Source organism: Cornus florida, unplaced genomic scaffold (genome assembly GCF_030987335.1).
Source record: "Cornus florida cultivar Cherokee Brave unplaced genomic scaffold, ASM3098733v1 CherokeeBrave_3.0.0_Hap2_Chr07, whole genome shotgun sequence".
NCBI lineage: Eukaryota > Viridiplantae > Streptophyta > Magnoliopsida > Cornales > Cornaceae > Cornus > Cornus florida.
This window is the reverse complement of record NW_026775577.1, coordinates 30,834,333-30,855,426: the sequence shown is the minus strand read 5'-3', so window position 1 is coordinate 30,855,426 and position 21,094 is coordinate 30,834,333. Positions and strand designations below refer to the sequence as shown.

The following is a 21,094-nucleotide window of genomic DNA, read 5'->3' as shown; positions in this document are numbered from 1 at the left end:
AACTTGTAACTTGATATTGAACTTGTCCATGACATGATCCTTGATATAATTTGTTCGTAGAATGTTGGACTTGCTTGTAATCTTAAGAACTTAATCCCTTAAGTAGATTAGATTCCCTTTTATGCTTGCATCGAGTTAATCATGCCTTGATTTTGAATCCTTGTTAAACTTATGAATCGGACTCGTATTACATGGACTTGTATCTTTTTATCAAGCATCATGACCCCTTGTAACTTGGTTTCATTAATGTACTTAATGAACTTACACGATTGTCTTGGAATAGTTTGATTACTCATGTGTTGCTTAATAAAATAATTAAATCATTAATCTTATACTTGTAGTATATTTACATCAATGGATTTCATGTGTTATATATCTTGGTTCTAATCTATATAGATGCACACTATGATTTCGTAACATTTCACATGCCATCATAATTGAGAACTTAGGGCATGACTTGTGTGTTCCAAAATATTGGTTGTGCATGAAAAGTGGTTTAATGCATTACTTGTATTTTAATACACTCTTGGTTGCACAACTTGTTGATTTTGGGACTTAGGATATTAATCAAGATTTAACATGGCTAGGACTTGTTTCTAGTATGGGAGATAGAGAGCTCCCTACAATGTAGTGCGCACTAGGGGAAGGTACCCATGGGTTAGTAGCCCTAAAGTGATCCCAAGAGTACGGTTTTAATCCGGGCGATATTCGAGTTTCCACATTGGTTGATTTCACTCTTTAAATTTCAAGTTGTTATTCCTTGAAATTTTAAAACTTGTCGTGTTATGTGAAATGCCCCAATCTTGTTAATTGTATAGATATTATGCCATATCCTTGATTTCATATATTATTCCTATCGTGTTAATTGGAATGCTCCAATCATGTTAATTGCATTGATAATGTAATTTTTATTAACTTATATCCAAGTACCCTTCTTGCCATGTTGTTTGGATTATTCCAAACCTTGCTAAATTGTGTTGATAATGCAATTCATATTGATCTATATTCAAGTATCCTTCCTATCATGTTCCTTGGATTATCCCAACCTTGATTCGTTTCATCATATATGTATATGTATCATGATTCTTGTTGATTACACTCTAAGGTAGCTTAGGATGCTCCCTAAGTCTCATCTTGACATAGACGTTAGGTGGCATGAGCTCTTTAACATGTTTCACCTTAAGGTGATATTATTGTAAAATGTTATATCTATGCATGCTCATTTCTATGAGTAGTTTTATATTACTCACCTCGAAATTACTGGGGATTTGTTTCAGGTATGAAGACTTGATTCGTGATGCTCATCATTCCTTGAATGATTTGTAGCTTTTAAATTTCCATTTCATGCAAATGATAGCATGAAATGTCATTTTGTAACCTTATATATTAAAACTTGTATCTTTGATTCCATATATGTAACATGTACGTAAGTACACTCTTTTTAATGTATTTGATATGTATGAGTTGAGGCTGTAGGCCAATGGCATCAAATATGTATTCTATGTACTTTCGTTTTCAAGGTTCACTATGAAAATATTGAAAAATGTTAAGTCTTTGCTTCACCATGTTTGCATCGGCTGTGTGAATTCCATTCTTTTTTTTCTTTCATAGGGTCTCCATGATCATGAATGAGGTGTGGCCAAGGACCAAACACCATTTTGTTTTAGGCTTTGCATTTTGGTTTCATTTATTACGTTTTAAGGTATTTTTGGCCGTTGAGAGGTCATATTTTGCATCTAGGACATTTTGATGCCGCGGACCATTCGGACGCGTCTTAAATGTCTTTTTACGTTTGCATGCATGTCTACATTTCACAAAACTCTAAAGTTTCAACTTTTGACCTATTTTTGGGAGATTTTATGATTTTTTATGAAAAATTCATGCATTGGGGTATCATTTTGAGTTCCTCTTTGCTTTGGCATGTTTTGGATCCTTGTATGACGCTAGGGAATGTTTTCAAACTTGTTCGAATCATATAAAATGCATGTAGAGCCTTAGAGATGGACCGGGCATCACACACACACATTGCAGCAGTTTTTCTAAGCTACAGCAGATGTGTCGGTCGGCTGATGAGGATCCATCAGCCGGCTGACAAGGCCTTCGAGACCATTCCAATAACCTTTTATTGAAAAACATCATTTCAGCCAGCTAATCATTGGGGTTTGGTCAGCTGATGATTAAGTTTCAGCTGGCTGACCCTTGTTGTCGGTCGACCAAACCTCCCTAGAACCCTTCCTTTTCAGCTTTCTTTGGATAGCTTAGTTGTTTTGACTTCAGAGGGTCATATCTCTTTCATTTCTAATCCAAATTGGTTCGTTCTTGAGTCTAAATTCAAAATCTTGAAGTTAGCTTCCCAATGGTACCGACCACTCATCAAAACTTCATCTATAGTGTGAGGTATTCCAGTTTTAGTGAGATAGGTTCGTGGTAACTCTTAAACGGAGAAGGCTACTTTGTTTTAATTTCATATTTTTTTCATCCGGACTCAAAATCAAGCGATTTTTAAGTCTAACTTCGTTCATTTTTTATTGTATTTCCAATGGTGTGCACGGTGGCACCTATTTCAATGTGAAATGATCATTTTGCCCTTAGTTCATTTCTTTTTGGGTTTAGCATTCTTACTTCATTGCTTGACTCATTTGAGTTCCGTGACTTCATGGGGAGTCATCTTGGTGCCTTAGGGATAACGTACATCCCTTGAGGCCATTTTGCTTCTTCTGCTTCTGTATCTTGGACCAGTTTTAGGTCATCATAGGACACACTGGGTTGAAAAATCTAGGGTCGTCACACCATGACTACTTTGGTTCTAAGATTAAAAACCCTATAAGCCTGACTTGTTTGTGAATAACCCAAAAACACACCTTCATCACTTCTAGAGTCAAATTTTCCCAAGTGTTCCTTATCTATAAGGATATAACATTTACTTCCAAAAACTCTAAAGTATTTAACAGTGGGCTTTCTATCATACCACAATTCATATGAAGTCTTGTTAGTTCCAGGCCTAAGATAAACTCTATTTAAGATATAACAAGCAGTACGTACCGATTCAGCCCAAAAATGACTTGCAATTTTATTCTCATGAAGCATAGTACGTGCCATACCCGCAATTGTCCTATTTTTCCTTTCCACTACACCATTCTATTATGGTGTTTTAGGTGCTAAAAATTCATACTTAATGTCAGTCTTATCACAATATTCAATAAACTCCTTAGGTTCGAATTCACCTCCATTGTTGCTCCTAATCCGATTAATTCGATATCCCTTCTCATTCTAAATAAGTTAGCAAATAGACCTGAAATTCGCAAAAGTATCAGATTTTTCTCTCAAATAAGCAACAAAAGTAAATCTAGAAAAATTATCAACCATAATAAGCATATTTCTTTTTCCTCCAATGCTATCAGGTGTTATGCGACCCATCAAATCCATATGAATCAATTCTAAAGGTCGAGAAGTGACTTTTTGAATAAGTCTCTTATGTGACACCCTAGTTTATTTTCTTAATTGACATGGACCACATATTTCATTCTTAGGCATCTTCACTTTAGGCAAACCTCAAACAAGATCATTGTTAGACAAATTCACTAAATCATTATAATTTATATGTCCAAATCTTTTATGCCATAAAACAGCCTCATCAGTAACTGCAGAAAAACACATTAGTGAAGGATCTGAAAAAAACAACATAACAATTATCAGAAGTTCTAGTTCCTTTCAAGATGCATTTACCTTTTTCATTAGTTACAAAACACCCTTGTTGAGTAAAATTGACTTGAAACTCCTCATCACAGATTTAACTAATACTCAACAGATTAGCAGTTAAACCTTTAACATATAAAACATTCTTTAACTCTCCAATTCCTGAAAATTTGATCTTACGTTTACCACATACAGTAGAAGCATTACCATCACCAAAAGTAACAGTACCAACTGAACAATATTCCTTAAAAGTGGTAAACAATATTTTATCCCCTGTCATATGCCTAGAGCAACCACTATCAAAGTACCAACCACATGGACCAAGTGCTCTAAATACAGTGTGCATGGCAAGGCATTTAAAATTCTCTCTTTACCCAAACAGTTTTAGATTCATTATGCAATGATTTCCCTATTGTTCTAGGCAAAATGTCACAAGGCTCAACTGTTCATATCCTCTTCTTCCTAAAATTTGAACCTTCTAAATTTTTCAATTTCTGTCCTAGTTTAATTTTTTTTTTTTTTTTCTGACACTTATACTTGATATGCCTTTTTTTACCACAAAAATGACGTGTCGAAATAAGTTTAGGAGAATTAGAAACAACACAAGGTTTGGTTTCAACTTTCACAAAATATCTTTAGGTTTTTGAAAATACAAATCCTTTGAAGTTGAAACCAATTCTTTATTATGACTAATATTCTCAAACAATACTTTCAACTTATCAATTTTGCAAGTGTCAATATTAACTTTCTGAAAAGACTGTTTTGACTTAACAAATTCACTACTCAAATTATCAATTTTAAGTTCCAGTGATTTATCAAACAAATTTACCTTCTTAAGCTCATTTTTTCCAAAAAATCAATTTTATGAAGAAGATTCAAATTCTTATGGCCAATTTCTTCCAAATTCTTATTAGAGATAGAAACTTCTTAACTTATAAATATCTCTATCAAGTTCTGCAAGATTCAATTTCTCTAATAGATTTTCAAAATCCTTTTTAAACTTTGACCACTCAATTTGCATGCTTGTAACAGAATCAAAAACAGGAGGTAAAGCAACAACAGATGAATTTTCAGACATGATGCAAAAATAATCAACAATAAATCAACAAATATGATCTACTCTATATATCGAGTAACCAGCTCTGATACCAAATTGTGAAAATAGAGTTACGCGGGGTGCGAAAATAGTTAGTTGATTTTAATTGTCATTACCTCCTTTAATAACCTAGATTTGATTATTAGGTCAACTTGCTCAATTTATGATTGATTAAAATTATATGATCAATTTAAACATCCACAATCACAAATATATATAAAGTAAAGCAAGTAAAAGTTTAGAGAGATTGCACCAGGATTTTTAGTGAGGAAACCCTAGTTGATAAAATACGTCAACTGTTTGCATAGGAAAAATCTCGTGGACTATTCAGTCCAAAGTAAACTGATCCACTATGTTTGAAACAAAGTACACTGAACTTCGACCCTGGCTCACACCCTATCGTTTTACCAAACACCAATTGCTGACAATCTCTAGCTTTACGACTCCCCGTCCAACAGCAACTTGACCTCAGGCTTATGCTTGATATTTGAAAAAGAGTAACAGGTAGATCAGACAACACTTCTCAAATGCTCCAACCCTTTCAAAGTGTGATCGCTTTTACTTCAGTTCTTCAAGATCTGAACTCGATGTAGAAGAATTAAATCCTGCTCTTCATATGGAATATCTGAATCTTCAATATAGCTCCAATTTCGATGAGATAGAGAACAACACAACTAAATCACTCATGAATATATATGTGTACTTTCAAAAATAAATTTAGAATAATCAGATTTGACTTTCAGAATTTTCTCTCTCTAAAAGGCTTTCTCAAAATATAGAATTGATTTTCCCTAAAGTCATGAATAAACCTAGAAGTCTAATAAGGTTTATATAGAGTTTAGAATGTCCTAATCCCTCTGAAAATATGAAAAATTTCGTGCATAGGACTTGGAAAGAAATTGGGATCAAAAAGGAAACCAACAGAACAAGGAAACTTAAAACCTGATGCTGTTAGGACTCTTGGAACCAGTTCCCAGACCTTGGTACCAGTTCCCAACGATCAGAATGGTATCCAACGCTAATTTGGTACTGGTTCCTAAATGTGGTATCGGTTCTATATTGGCAGTGAACAAAACCTGTTTTGAACCAAGTTTGCTACCGGTTCAAAGTTTATGCTATCGATTCCCAATGCCCAGAAACGTATTCTCTGTTTCATTCACCCTCCTAAACTCTCTAAAGTGTTCTCACTCACTCACATAACTTTTTAAAGCATTGTTCTCATCATCTCGGAGTGTAGCAACCCATGAACACTTGAACTTCTTCAAATCCGCATCCGATCTTCAATATTTGAAATTTTGAACTGAAAAATTACAACTCGATTGGACTTATTTTGAAAATGAAATTAGCCAATAATAAAATATATCTCATAAATTTTAGTCTGAATGACTCTTGCTTGTTATCAAAACAAAATTTTATTCAAAGGTTGGGAGCTTATATGGGCCTATGTATTGTATTTTATGGCTTGGACCATTGGCATTGTAGATTCTCTCATATACTGTAATACATAAAGCAAAACATAATCATTATCTGTTAACATTTAGGGCCTATTTAGAAGTTCATATCTGATATTGTTTTGATGTTTTGGTTTTAATTTTGGGCCAATATCATGTTTGGAGTGGGCTGATGTGGTATTGAATAGTATCAAAACATTATTAGAGTTGGGACAAAACCCAAATCAAAGAATTGGTAATATTGGGTGATATGATATCCTGTAGCCGCGATATCAACCCAAACCAAAAATATATCACCCTCGTTTGATATCAACTATAAAAGATTCGCATATCAGAATTAGTCCATTTTTCAGCCTCACTTTCTCTCTCTTCGCGCAGCTCCTTGGAGGCGATTTCAGAGGCGATAACTCCATACACAAACTCTTCCACCATCGATCTGGCAGATCTCCTCCACCAACTACCTCCTTCCATTTTCGCCTCTCGGTTGTCTGTCTTCTCGCAGGTCGGTTGAGGCGATTTCATTTGCGCCTCTCATTTTTCTCTATTGTTGCAGATCGGGGTTGGATAATTGCAGATCAAGCCTTTTTGTCTGCAAATATTTCAAAAGCAAACACCAATTTCATCTCTCTCAACGGAGAATACGAATTGACAAGTGAACGATCAGTTCAGAAGAGAAAACGAAAAGAGGTTGCTATTTTCGGCAATTACAGAAACTACTATGGTTATCGTGTAAGTTTTTCTTCTCCTACTCCTTTCTGAAAATATCTAATATATATTAGTGTATTTGTTCATGTGTATAAAAGTGTTTTTGGATACTTGTCTAAGTTTGTAAGTAAATCTTCAGGATAAATTTTGACATAATCTGGGATTGGTGTATTTTCTCCATGTTGGAACTGAGTTATATATATATATATATATATATATATATATTCTTATTCGGCCTTCGCATTAAGAACGAACTTAACTTCAAATTTCTTTTTCTAAGTATGTGTTAATTTTATGGGGATTAATTTTTACTGGTGTCTTGAAATTTCAGGTTTGTCAGGACTTGAAGGAAGATCCTAGGTTAAAGGTTTTTAGAAAGGAACTTTTTGAAGGCAAGGATTGTCTAGACATTGGATGCAATAATGGATCGATAACAATCGCTATTGGTAATTAATTATTGAGTGGAGTGTTGATTTCACTAATAGAGTTGCATCTTTCATGCTCATATATTATGCTTGATTGTCTATTATTAGTTTTGTTCTGGTATAAAATTTTCCCTAAATTAAGAGGGCAAAATTAAAATCACACTGGTCTGATATTGCATTGATGAAAATGAAATCCTATGGAGAATATCATTTTAAAAAGCAAAAAGGCAAAACAATATAGATTGTAAAAATTCAGTATTAGTTCTCTGTCTCTCCCTCTTTAACTGAAATCAGATTATGCCTTCTTAAACCATTAAGTACAGAAATTTCACTTGAACAGGGAACTTTTTTTTCCCAATGTTGTATGTGAGAGTTTGTACATGCAGTATGTTTGCGTCCCAAATTCAGCAATACCAAGTTTATTTTATTTTATTTTATTTTGATCAAGCCTCGTTATAAACTTAATCTCCCTTATAAATTTATTTGTTGTGGAAACAGCTTTTGGATGCCTTCTTGCAATTGTTGCATTATAATGATTGTCCAAAATTATTTAGATATCTTAATGTTATGATGTGCTTCACTATGGTTCTTGCAAATCAATTTTGATTGTATAATGCGAATAGCAAGAGAAGGTATGACCTTGATATTGACATACTTTTCTTTGTTATTTGTAATGACAAGAAGATATTATGCAATGAAATTATTAATACCTTTTTTACCCCTCTTCCTCACTTGCAACGAATAAAATATATGTCATAAGATTTGGAAATGGAATGATGAGACCAATTATTAATTTTTTGTAAAAATTGTATGACATCTGAACTATTGTTTGAAAACTTAAAAAATGTTATTAAGCACATGTCACAAGTTGCTATTATTGTCGTTGTTGACATTATTATTTGTTCCACTTCTATTATGTTTTTTTTCGTGAATCAATTTCACCTAACTATTAAAAAATATATGTTTTTTTTTTCGTGAGTCAATTTCACCTACCTTAAGGAGGACCTTTGATGTCAGGATCTAGGGCCCATGGAAGGCTATTTGGCATTCCAAGGTCCTCCTTAAGGTAGTTCTTTTTTGTGTGGATTGCTGTTTTGGGGAGGATCCTGACGCTAGTCATCAACTAGCAGTAGATTGAAGGACATGGCAGTAAGTTATGGGTAGTGGCACCAGTGGGATTTATAGGAAGCATTCTCCAATTGCTGCAACTCCAGGAAGCTAGTGATCCCCAAGTTAATCAAATGGAGGCCAATGCAAGTATAAAGAAATGTGTGTACATTTTATGAAATGAATTTTAGTGATCTCCAATTGTGTGTACATTTATGCAAGTATAATGAAGTGTGTGTGTACAAAGGAATGTCTAGCTCCCTATATGTGCAACTATATATGTGAATGGTGCAACAACAATTTATGAAGTTTGTGATGTACAAAAAAACTTGTGGTTTGGTGTGTTATTTAGGATTGATTAAAATCCTACCAAATATTTTCAAGTACTTGTTTGGATGGCAATAATTTTTCTAGCAGGTTGTTTGATGGCATGCCTCTCTTTTTATTTTTTTATTTTTTTCGGGGTGATTTATTGTTCAGTCTTGTAAGAGAGGGATCTTTCTTGATTGCTTGCTTTTAATCTTTTTTCCTATTTATCAATTCTGGTTATGGTGGGAGATTGTACGAAATATTCAGAAGTTAGTTATCAAAATTAATACTCAACAAAAGGGGAAATGGTCTCATGAGTTAACAATCAAAATATTAGCACTTTGAAGGATCTCCACCAGAAAATTTCGAACTAATATCAGTGAAGTAAAACCATTCACAAGCTTTAATGTCGACCATAAGTAAACCTCAACATTGACCAATTCAAGAAGATCAACGTTTTGCCTTTGTTTCTTCTTAGTTTCAATTACAAAGATCTCTCTCTTATTCATAATGAATTTATATATATATATATATATATATATATATATATGAAACAAAACAAAGTTAAATGGAGTGCAAGCCAAAAGAAAAAGATAAATGGAGTGCAAAGATTTCCTCTCATTAAAAGATTATTACAAAGTTAAATTTGTGGTTTGGTTGCCATTAATCATGTTTATGCCTCATAAATATCCCACATGATCTTATTTATTCATTATTTTTTTTTCCAACTTTTTAATGGAGAATATTTTTTTTATTTTAACAAACTATCCCAAATTATATAAAAAAAAAAAAAAAAAAATGGACTATTACATATAAACTTATAATTGTATTCATATATATAATTATGCAAAACAAAAACAAAACAGTCTTTACCAAATAGGTATCTTGTTATTGATTTAGAATTTTTGACAACAAAACTAATTTCCCAAACGTATTTTGTTTTTGAATTTTTGATATATAATTATCAAAAACAAAACAGTCGTTACCAAACTTGGTTCCAATTTCTACTTAAAAACATACCAATACTAAAACGGTTGTTTTCATATTATACCAAACCATAATATATATTGTTATCGTGATCCAAACGGGCGCTTAATCTCGTGCAATAATAAAACTCAAATATATTATCCAGCCACATTTTTTTATTCACTCATTAGCAAATATATAATATAGCACTTTATGTTAATTAGTAGAAAAGATTCTAGTTCATAGATCAATCAAGTGCAAATGTCACATTGTAAATAGCATGCATTTTTCATTTCCCAAAAGGTTAACAATTGAAGACGTAATTACAAGGGCACTAGATTTAATAAGGCCAAAGTACAGAATAGCCCACAAGGGGAGACCCAAAACATTAACAGTTCTTTGAGACCCGGCTTAAGCCCGGACAATTGAGAAGGACATGGCCCAAATCTTAAAGGCCCAAACCAGTATCTCCTTTTGAATTGCCATTAGTAACGGCTAGTAACGGCTATTGAAAGAGAAGTTTTTATTTTTTAAATTTTAATTTTTGGTAAATAATTGTGTAGTAGAAGAAAAAACTTTACAAATATTCTTGGGGCATATAATTAATCTGGTACGAGTGATCCGGGAAATTGAATATTTTCTTACTAGATGTTCACCCTTCTTACTTCTAGATCCACCCGAAAGCGATTCCTCTTTGTGAAAAAATCGATGTTGATGTGGTTTGGAACATAATCATTTACAACATCGATCTAGTGAAATGTAATGGTGGAGATCACTCCCATAGTAAACCCTACATTGCTAATAAATTGAATGATCGCGCCTTCACCGTCTTTGTATTTAGCGGAGAGGATTTTGGTTCATATAACTGGTAAACCAATGAGATCTCAACACTAAATTAGTTTTATGGCATATATTAATTAAATTAATCTTCAAGCGTAAATTTTCAACAAAGATCGATGTGATAGATTATGGCTCAATTTTCTCGTTTGTCAGTTTTTGACTAAAAAATTAATTTAAATTAAATAAATAGAAAAAGGAAAAGAAAATTCACCTCTTGAATTGATATACACCAATAACCATAAGAAGTTGAGTGACCTATAGTTGTCACAAAATCCCTTATCAAGTATAAAACAGTAAATGATTTCGAATAACTTTTTATTTTTTATAATTTTTTTTTAAAGAGTAATGATACCCATGCTATGATGACTCGACATTGACAATGACGGAGGAGGCATGAGCTATTGACCTTACATCCCCTCTTACCGTGTCGAGGAGTCTAGATTTTTTCTCATCTCCTTAAACATTAAAATAATCAATTATTTCTAGCTATTTTTACATACATTGTTATATGTGCGCCTATATGCATTTAGTATATTAGACACTACCCAAGTAACTAAGTATTCATTAATTTTTGTTAACTTGCTACTTAGCATTTCAATTCAAGAAATAATGAAACCCTAAATTAGAGAAAAACAAACTAAAGACCTAATTTGTAGCACGTTATGCAGACATATGAAACACACATGTCTTTTGCCAATTAAGTAGACAACGATACACTCCAAACTTGCACTTATTTACAACCTCCCACCAAAATCCACTCGAGAGGAACAGTATATATATATATGTTCATTATTATTACACTTCCAAGTCTTTTCCCCAACTTTCTCAAAAGTTGAAAACAAAGACAACAATACAATCGACAACAATATCATTAGTGACAAATGACAACTACAACATGCGTACACAGATTACTTGAACCTACACAAAAACAAACACTGCAAATTTCAAAAGAAATCCAAAGACACTTTCCACAGCTACAAGATCGATCACAATCAAGAGAGACACAGATACAGAAAATACCTAGACCTTTTTTTTTTTGGTCGATCCATAGTCAAGAAACATGTTAACCAGATCTTTCAGATCTTTATTCCTTTCCTTTCCTTTCCTTCCAAGTTACTGTCAATGTCGGCGTCCCGGTGTCCAGTGTGGTGCCGAGGGGCTAAAATGCGCCGAGACCATTCTCGAGTCGAGTAGTTCTGTGATGGGTGTGAAGTTCACACACCTTGGGACCTTGTACTGATTGATAGAAGCACCCCTAGAGATGGCATAGTCCATGAGCTCCTCAAATGTGCCATTTTTCACAACCCTAATCTCCAGCGGTCCAATTGAGTTGTCCGCGACTCGGCCTTGCCGGTACACTGAGTTCATTGACTCCTCCATAGCTAGGCAGCATTGCTCCAACACCTCGTGACTCGGCAAATTAGCTGGATCTTTAATCATCAGCTCCCAATAGATCACATAGTGTCCCGGGATGGTTTTGGTATCACCATAGCTAGTGTACTCGACTATGCTGGCATTGAATTCACGCAGAAGTAGAGAAGCATTGTCAATGGCCTTTTGCAGCTCGGACTCGTCGGTTTTATCCGAGTCAATGCTCAACAACACGTTCTTCCTCCTTATGAACTTGAACTGTGGGGCTGCGTTGTGGAATCCGGTGACAAGGAGGATGTCACCGACTCTGTACCGGCACAGACCGGAGTAGGTGCTGATCACGAGCTCGTATTCTTTCCCCACTTCAACGTCGGCTAGGTCAACGAGCCGGGGAGGCGAATCACGGGACGGAGGGGGAGCTGAGGGGTCATAAGGGAGGAACTCGAAGTAGGCCATGTTTGGCATGATGGTGTAAGAAACTTCAGAGGGCTTAACCATTGGTTTTAGGTTAAGCCCAAAATAGCACTCAGAAGAAGCATACATAGTGCAAGCTTGTGGTAAGCCATTGCTATAGTAATCCAATGTGGGAATGTACTGAGCCATTGCTCCGGTGACGATCACGTCGAGGTACTTAGTGTTTGGCCAAATTCTTAAGATAATGCCCTCCCAATTCTCACCTTCACACTCCTTGGTGATGAACTTAGCAAGTTCTTGATTGGGTTTGAGGATGTTGGAGATGCATTCCCGGACCGAAGGGTCAGTCACCCTAGAGTTTAGGGTCCCTGATTCAATGTCGTCCGCCAGTTGCTTCCAGTTGAGCTGAAGGAACCGGATGGCGCGGAGAAGGCCTGAGGCGAACACAGCACCAACTCGGAGGACTTCTTCGCGCATGAGGAGGCCACAGAGCATTTGAGAGTACATGCTCTGGAAAGAGTCAACACAGAGAATGGCCTCATTAGGGCTAGTGTAGACCATGTAAGGGTCATATGGCCTGGTCTTGAAATGGTCACTGTTGTAGTAACTGGTGAGGACCGGCCGCGCAACTAGGCCGCTTGGGGTCTTGCTCTCTGCCTTCACAAATAGGAAATATAGACCCTTCCCTTTGTCCAGACCAGGTACATAACTGCAGTCATATATACTCATGATTAATTTAATCATCAAATAGTCCTCTATTTTTTTTTTTTGAGGTAATTAGTAGTAAAATGTATAGATTAAACGAAGGCTGATCAACTTACAAGGTTTTAGGAAAAAAAAAAAAACTTACAAGGCTTAACACAAGCATGAAAAGGGTGTGTAGATTAGATGGCAGTCAAATTATAAGTAACATAATGTACACTATGTATTGAAAAAAAAAATTGCTTACAGATTCATCACAGGCATGAGAAGGCTGTATAGTTTCTGTCTTCTGTCCAACTCTTCATGAATTGTTGGCATGAGTTTTCTTTCACCAGCTGATGTCCCGGAACTGCAGATGATCAAAACTCCATAGTCAACTCATGCAAAGACACATTCACATATATACACACACACATACACATTACACACACAAAATATTGACAGCTGCAAAACTATAAATGCAGTTCTATATATGCTAACCAACATGTGCTCTAAAAAATTTAGTTTCCTCCACTTGTCACCAATTAAATTCAGTTTGTGTATGAACTAATTAGAAGTACTATAACTATCAAGAAATGGTGAAATTTGAATTCAGAAGCTTGTTTGTAGTGCCATGTTAATCATCATAAAAAGGACAAACTCAGTGCTTGAGACTTCCAATATTAAAATGGTTTTGAAAGGTCCAGATATACACAGCCTTAACTTCGGAGAGGCTATTTTCTTAATCATATATATATATGTATGTATGTATGTATGTATACATAAAGAATATAGGTTAGTTACCTAGTGAGGAACTCCGAAATGGGGTGAGAGGAGAAAATAGGAGTGCGGTCGCCATTAGCAACACGTTGGATATCAGGCTGGAGATCTTCATAAGTGACAACCGGTACTTTGGACTTGAACTTGCCTCGATCGGTTGAACTACCAAGTTCAAACCGGCCGAGGTACTCGGTCTTGGCGTTTCGGCTCAATATTTCAGCCAAAAGCTTCTCCTGCACCGAGTCTACATTTCTAGTCATATCTTCAATGAACTGAAGAGCTTTGGCATCCTTCTCACATGCCGGAGGTCCGAGAGGCGAAGCAAGACCGGAATCAACGGTCATGATTGAAACTTGAAGAAGATGGAGGAGAGAGCTAGCTATTGAAAGATCAAATGGTTTTGTTGAAGAGTAGTGTGGCTTAGCATATGAGAACCAGCATGGTTTATATAGAAAAATGAGAGAGAGCTCAACTAGGGTTTTGTTTTTCACATTTTTCAACTTTGTTTACCAATTTGCCACGTCACCATCACACGTGGAGGGCCGGACGAATATATATCTCCTTGGAAGGACATTGACAAAGCATTGTTTTTGGTGTTGACATATGAATTTTTTTATTTTATAGGTATGGTGAAGGGGGGACACGTGGGATCCACAACACGTCAGCATGGCTTAACAGCAGGGGACAGGTGGCCCCCACACTAGCCAGATCAGCAAGGTCCATGTTGGGGGCTTTTGTCCGGATCCAAATCAAACGGTTCTTTTGTGGTGAGCCCTGTTGGTTACGGACAACGATAGCCCGCAGGCCAATAGGCAATTCTCAGCTCATGCCTATATATAATATTATATGTATCTATAGTACTATATATATATATATATATATATATATATATATATATATATAAAGAGTGAGAAAAAATAGAGAGATAGAGTACTGATAAAGAGACGGCAAAGACAATATGAAGTTTGTAAGACACAGCTAAAAATTATTTACCATGCATTATAATGGTGTAGTTCACCATTAGAAATGGTAATGGGGCGAATTTATAACGGGTTTACTTAAATTTATTCCCGTCCTATTTAATTATTGACAAGTTCATGTCCGTCCCGTGCTTCACGACAGGTTGGATTTTCATATTCATCCCCGCCCCGTTGGAAATGTTGTGCTTCGTGCCCGTCCCGCTAACAAAAATTTTCACTAACTTTTTTATTTTTTTAATGAATAAATCTGCTAAATAAAACATGAAATTTCAAGATTTATAGATTTATAATTTTTTTTAAAAAAAAAAAGATAGGCGTATTTTGTTTAAATTTGATATTTAATACAAGCAGAAAAATTAGGAATAACTATATATGCATACTGTTATATATCACAAGAACAGATCTTCATCTATAAAATTAATGAACCAAAAATGCATAATTTACATTACAAATTAATGAATAGTTTGAAGATTGCAACTTGAAAAGCCAAAAAGATATATAATTAGGGCTTAGCGTTGGAAGATGAAGAAAGATTGCTTAAACAGTACTACCTAACTTCGTTCCAAGTTTTCGTTTCACTGCCAACCAAATAATATGTTAAGGTAAGGGCAACCACAAAGATTGCGTGACCAATTACAATATTAGAACCACAAGTCATGAGAGAGAGAGGACAGATTACCTTGATGCGACTCTTGCTATAGTATAGTATCACTTCAGTTAGGGTTGTAACTTATAACCAGGGACGGACCCAGCAGGGACTAGGGGGGGCAGATGCCCCCCCTAAATTTTTAATATTTTCATTTTATACCCTAATGTTTTTAAAATTTATGAAAATGACCCCCTAAAATTACAATTCGCCCCCACTGGATTCTTTTTTTTTTAGCATTTTATACTTCAAATTTTGATAATTTATGAAGATGCCCCCACTATAATTATAATTTGCCCCACTGATTTTTTTTTTTTTCATTTTATACTTAAATTTTTTTAAAATTTATGAAAAAAACCCTACTAAAATTACAAAAATAAACCCATCATATAATTTTGTACCCACAAATTAAAAATTCGCCCCCCCTCACCAAATTTTCTGGGTCTGTCACTGCTTATAACACTTATATATATATATATATATATATATATATATATATATGTATATATATATATATGTACACATAAGTTATTAATATTAAATATAATATATATATTAAATAGAATTATATGTTAGCGCGGCGGAGTGGGGCGGGTATGTATCAAAACTCGTTCCCGTCCTGTGACTGGTTCAAAATTTGTTTACATACCCGTCCCAACGGTATAAAAATTGTTTCCATATCTGTTATTAACGGGACGGGACTGGGCGGTAAAAATTGCCACCCTATGTGCAACACACTTATTTTGAGCATACAATAAAAAATAAAAATAAAAAACTTCAAAAATATTCAATTATTTTAATGATGGAAGACGACTAAATCAAAGTTGTAATACAATTAATTATACATATTTTCTTTTATCTTACACAAGCTTACTTATTCAACTAAGAAAATATTTCACTCTTCGAACTAGTGTGTTGCATTTTTTAAAATAATTGTGTTACATATTTCAACTAAGTGTGTTAGATGCGTACAAGACAATACAACACCAAGTGTATACGGTATAGAATTGAATTCCATGGGGAGGAACCTAATCGCTATATATATATTACATTAGATTTAGTGAAAGATTAGAAGAATGTTTAAATGCTAATGACAGGTGAATAGAAATTTAATAACATTATCTTGGTGCTAATCAACCTAATTCTAGAAAAAAAAATATAGTGCAGCAATCATGTGGACAACCTAGGTGTTGTCATATCTTGTAGTTAGTGTTTCATCTTTTTGATTGTTCTGGTTGTCAATTTATTGAAATAGGTGATTTTCTATTATTGAGGCTTGGAAAAGTTGTCATGAGTTTTTTAAACGCAATGGTATATATTAGTTCCATCACAACGACATTGTTTTGATCGCCTGTTATATATATATGAATATATCACATTCAATGTTATAATATGCATGCAATTGGAGATGACGATTAATTATATGAATTTGGTGTTGAACTTCATCAACCTAATATGTATAATTAATTGTAAGGGTATGTTTGGTTGCTAGGGGGTAAAGATACAATCAAGGAAGAAAGGATCGAAGAGAACTTCGTAAATTGAAAAAAAATAGGGATGTCAACTGAACAAGTTCAGAGTTAAAGAATAAGACATAACGTTACTCTTGTAAATTTATATGATGATAACTATTTTGAGGGTTGCTATCAGTGTTACATACATTGATTAATTAATAAATTACGAAGCAAATAAATAAGGGGAAGTGAAACAAGGTTTAATAGTAATTGTGGTAATAATTATAATAATGATAAATTGTGGCGTAGTTATCAACTTCATGCTGTAATAATGATTTCAACCAAGTTTGTAACTCATTCTTTTCATTTCAAAGTAAAAGGTGGACGATTTAAGTCCGTGGGAGTTTTATTTTATTCTATTTTTTGACTGCCTTCTTATTCTACCATTGTCCACTTTAGACTTATATTTATAAGGTAAATTACATCTGACTCCTCAATACTTTTAGGGTTAAATCACAAACTTGTATAGTTAAAAGGATTCGAACTCATGACCACACAGTGGGTATAGTTCACCCAAAGAAAAATATTTACTGTTTCATCCATTTATATCTTTGAAAAAGAAGGGAGGGGTTCAAGTCCCAACGTAGGTAAAAAAAATGTGTCTGTGTTTTCTTTATCATCAAAAAAAAAAAAAAAAAATGTTACGTCTGGAGCCCCCTCCCCCACTCCCCCATTGAATATTCTAAAAAGAAACATGATACCGTTAGGAGAAAAAAGCATTACCCATTCCGTGTGTGCACGCGTGACAGAGACATGGAAATATTTTATTACATGATTAACATCAATGTTGACATCACCAAAACTTTCTAATAAGGTAATAGTTTGTGTGTGTATTATAAAGGTGGTGGTTAACAATCATAGTTAATTAAAAGAAAAGAGAATTACTAATATACCATGAACTACTTTAATGACCATTAAAGCATCTATGCGATTTTCAGACACTCAAGTTAAGACCATCACAAGCTTAGGACCACATCGAAGTGCCTAATTCACTGTCTCATTCTTGACAGAATGTGACAACACACACAAAAATATATATATATATATATATATATATATATATATTTTTGTGTGTGTTGTCACATTCTATATATATAAGAGAATGTTGCAATTTGTTTTTCAATCTTAACATTTCTTGAACCGGTTCAAAATGGCCAAGTACACGGAAGAGTCCACATAGTACACCAAAATCATGTAAATTTTTCAACACATACATCATTACTTCAATTTTCAAGTCATCTTTTAGTTTCCGGATACGAATGCCTCTATCGATTTGGAGCTTCTTCTCAGTCTCATATGCAAGTGGTATAAGAAACATCTCAACAGATTGTCATTTCTTCAAGTACCACCAAATCCTCTCTCTCTCTCTCTCTCTCTCTCTCTATATATATATATATAGATTCTCTCTCTGTATATATATTTATGGGCCTAGTGCAAAAAATATATCTAATATATATTTTACGTAACACTTTTAATCTTTTTAAAATTATGCAAAAACACCCTTCAATCAGAAACCGGACATATATAAAATAGTGCAATAATACTTGTTTTGTCCTTTTACTCTTCCTAAAATGTCCAAGGAGGTATATATCCTAATAATCTCATAGTATAGAGGTGTTATGTGCACGTTAACTATATTTAATCCACTTTTAAAGATTTTCATTCACCTTTTTGAAAAATAATTTGTCTCTATATATTTACGCTAACAATGTATTATCTCTAAAAAGATATATATATCACAATTGTCAGATTAATATAAAGTCTATCATATGTAAAGAAAACTTCAATTCCTTTTATAATTATAAATAAGAAAAAAAAATTATTTACAATTTATTTTTTAATATAATTATCCAGTTTTCATTAAATATATAATTAAGAAATTAAATTAAAGATACTTATTTATTATATATAAACAATATTAATTTTTCACACTTTAGAATTTATTGCTATTGAAATAAATAAATAATAAAATAAAATAAAAATTGGGTGTTCAATTATATAGTGTCATCATACTATTCAAATCGCGATAAAATTACGTTCTCAATTAAATTTAGACGTTAAGATCAAAATATTCAAAACAACAATAGTTGACAAAGTGTTGAAAACACCCTTATAATATGCTTACATTGTGTATTACACCCCTCATGTAACAAATGATCATTTTCGTTATTTCATAAAATGATGCATTTTTAACTGAATCACTCTGCTCCATCCCTACTTATGCTGAGATCAAAGATTGCATGTTCTCCCTAAGCTGTGACAAGGCTCTAGGCCCTGATGGTTTCAACCCTCATTTCTTCAAGAAGTCCTAGGCAGTAATAGGTCATGATGTTACAAGGGCTATCAGTCAATTTTTTTCCACTGGGAAGTTGCTTAAAGAGGTTAACAGCACATACATTTCACTTGTTCCTAAGGTTCCAAAACCTATAACCATTAGTGACTTCAGGCCAATTTCCTATTGTCAACTATATACAAGTGCATATCCAAGCTTATAGCAAACAAGCTCAAGCCTACTCTTCCTCTAATCATTGACCAGGCCCAATCAGCTTTCATCCTTGGAAGACAAATTGATGATGGTATGCTCTTGGCTCAGGAGCTTTTGAATGGGTATCACAGGCACACAGCTTCACCAAGATGTGCTCTTAAAATTGACCTTAGAAGAGCCTTCGACTTAGTGTCTTGGGATTTCCTTTTCCAAGCTATAATGCTAATGGGATTTCCTCAGGTGTTCATTGGCTGGATTAAATCTTGTGTTACCTCCCCTTCCTTCACCATTTCTATCATTGGTGAATTTAATGGGTTTTTTAATAGTGTCAAGGGGCTAAGACAAGGTGACCCCTTGTCACCATTCCTCTTTGTGATTGTTATGCAGGTCTTCTCTTTGATGGTGAACAAATCTACATCTACCTTGCCATTTAAATACCATTGAAGATGTAAACACTTGAAGCTCACACACCTCATCTTTGCAGATGACCTTATGCTCTTCACGCATGCAAGTATTCCATCCATTACAACTCTTAAGCACACTATTGAATCATTCAGTGCCCTCTCTGGACTTCAAATCAACTACAACAAGAGCCAATGTTTTTTATCAGGTGTTAATGAAAATTTGGAGTCCAACATCTTATCTCTTCTTGGCTTTGAAAAAAGGACTCTCCCTGTAAGGTACTTAGGTGTGCCTCTGATCACTACAATGCTGAAAGCAAATGACTGCAGATCCTTAATTGACAAGATCACCAAGATGATTGCTCACTAGACAAGTAGAGACCTTTCCTTTGCTGGCAAGCTACAACTTATTAAAGCAGTGCTATTTTCTACCCAACTCTACTGGAGCTCAAAGTTCATACTACAATGAGTGTCATCCATGAAATGGACTCCCTATTTAGATCTTTCTTGTGGTCAGGTCCCTCTCTCAAGAAAACAGGTTCAAAGGTGGCTTGGTATCTATGCTGTCTGCCTAAGAGGGCTGGAGGTCTTGGTATTCCAAACCTACAACTGTGGAATGAAGTTGCTGTAATGAAGCATTTCTGGCACATCATCAACTCCAAACAGATGTTATGGGTTAAATGGATCAATCAATACTTGCTCAAAGGGAGGAGCATTTGGGAAATCAAGATCCCAGGTCAATACTCTTGGAACTGGAGAAGGCTTCTCAGCTTAAGAAGTTCAATTAAGCCTTTTGTCAAACATGAAATTGGTAATGGTTCAATCACCAATTTTTGGTTTGACAACTGGTGCAGTCTTGGACCTCTTCATCAATTAATCAACCTACAGCAGCTCAGAGATACTTGCTTTGATACAAAAACAAAGCTATGCTCATTTATATCAAACTCCAATTGGTATTTCCCTCCTGCCATTACCACATTAATCCCTCAACTTTTGCAAGCCAATAATTTGACACTGCCATGTCCAGAGAAACAAAATAGAGTGTTGTGGATCCCTTCTCCCAATGGAGCTTTCTCAATAGCACAAACCCTTAAGCATTTCAATCTCCATCTGCCAAGTCCACCATGGACTCACCTTGTTTGGTTTAAGAACTCAATCCCTAAACAATCATTTACCCTATGGGTGGCCATACAACAGAAATTACCTACACTGAATCGAAAATGCACA

The 21,094-nt window shown here is 34.5% G+C and overlaps 1 protein-coding gene and 1 long non-coding RNA gene across 4 annotated transcripts; one reads left to right on the top strand and one right to left on the bottom strand.

Moving 5' to 3' along the window:
• The first annotated feature begins 6,560 nt into the window (after window positions 1–6,560).
• Window positions 6,561–9,120, top strand: LOC132266948 (uncharacterized). 2 transcript variants are annotated; one of them, XR_009468777.1, is made up of 3 exons: window positions 6,561–6,972; window positions 7,280–7,394; window positions 8,391–9,120. It is a non-coding gene; the product is annotated as an uncharacterized LOC132266948 (long non-coding RNA). The 2 variants fall into 2 exon arrangements; XR_009468776.1 differs by lacking the exon at window positions 8,391–9,120 and having other exon boundaries at window positions 7,280–7,810.
• Window positions 9,121–11,714: 2,594 nt separating this feature from the next.
• LOC132267629 (probable indole-3-acetic acid-amido synthetase GH3.1) lies at window positions 11,715–15,901 on the bottom strand. 2 transcript variants are annotated; one of them, XM_059768761.1, is made up of 4 exons: window positions 15,686–15,901; window positions 13,866–14,121; window positions 13,330–13,431; window positions 11,715–13,089 (listed from the first exon to the last, which is right to left on the bottom strand). In XM_059768761.1, exons 1-4 carry the CDS (start codon window positions 15,786–15,788, stop codon window positions 11,715–11,717), a joined length of 1,836 nt encoding a protein of 611 aa, XP_059624744.1. In that variant the 5' UTR covers window positions 15,789–15,901. The 2 variants fall into 2 exon arrangements, with proteins under 2 accessions (XP_059624744.1, XP_059624745.1); XM_059768762.1 differs by lacking the exon at window positions 15,686–15,901 and having other exon boundaries at window positions 13,866–14,185.
• Window positions 15,902–21,094: the final 5,193 nt, after the last annotated feature.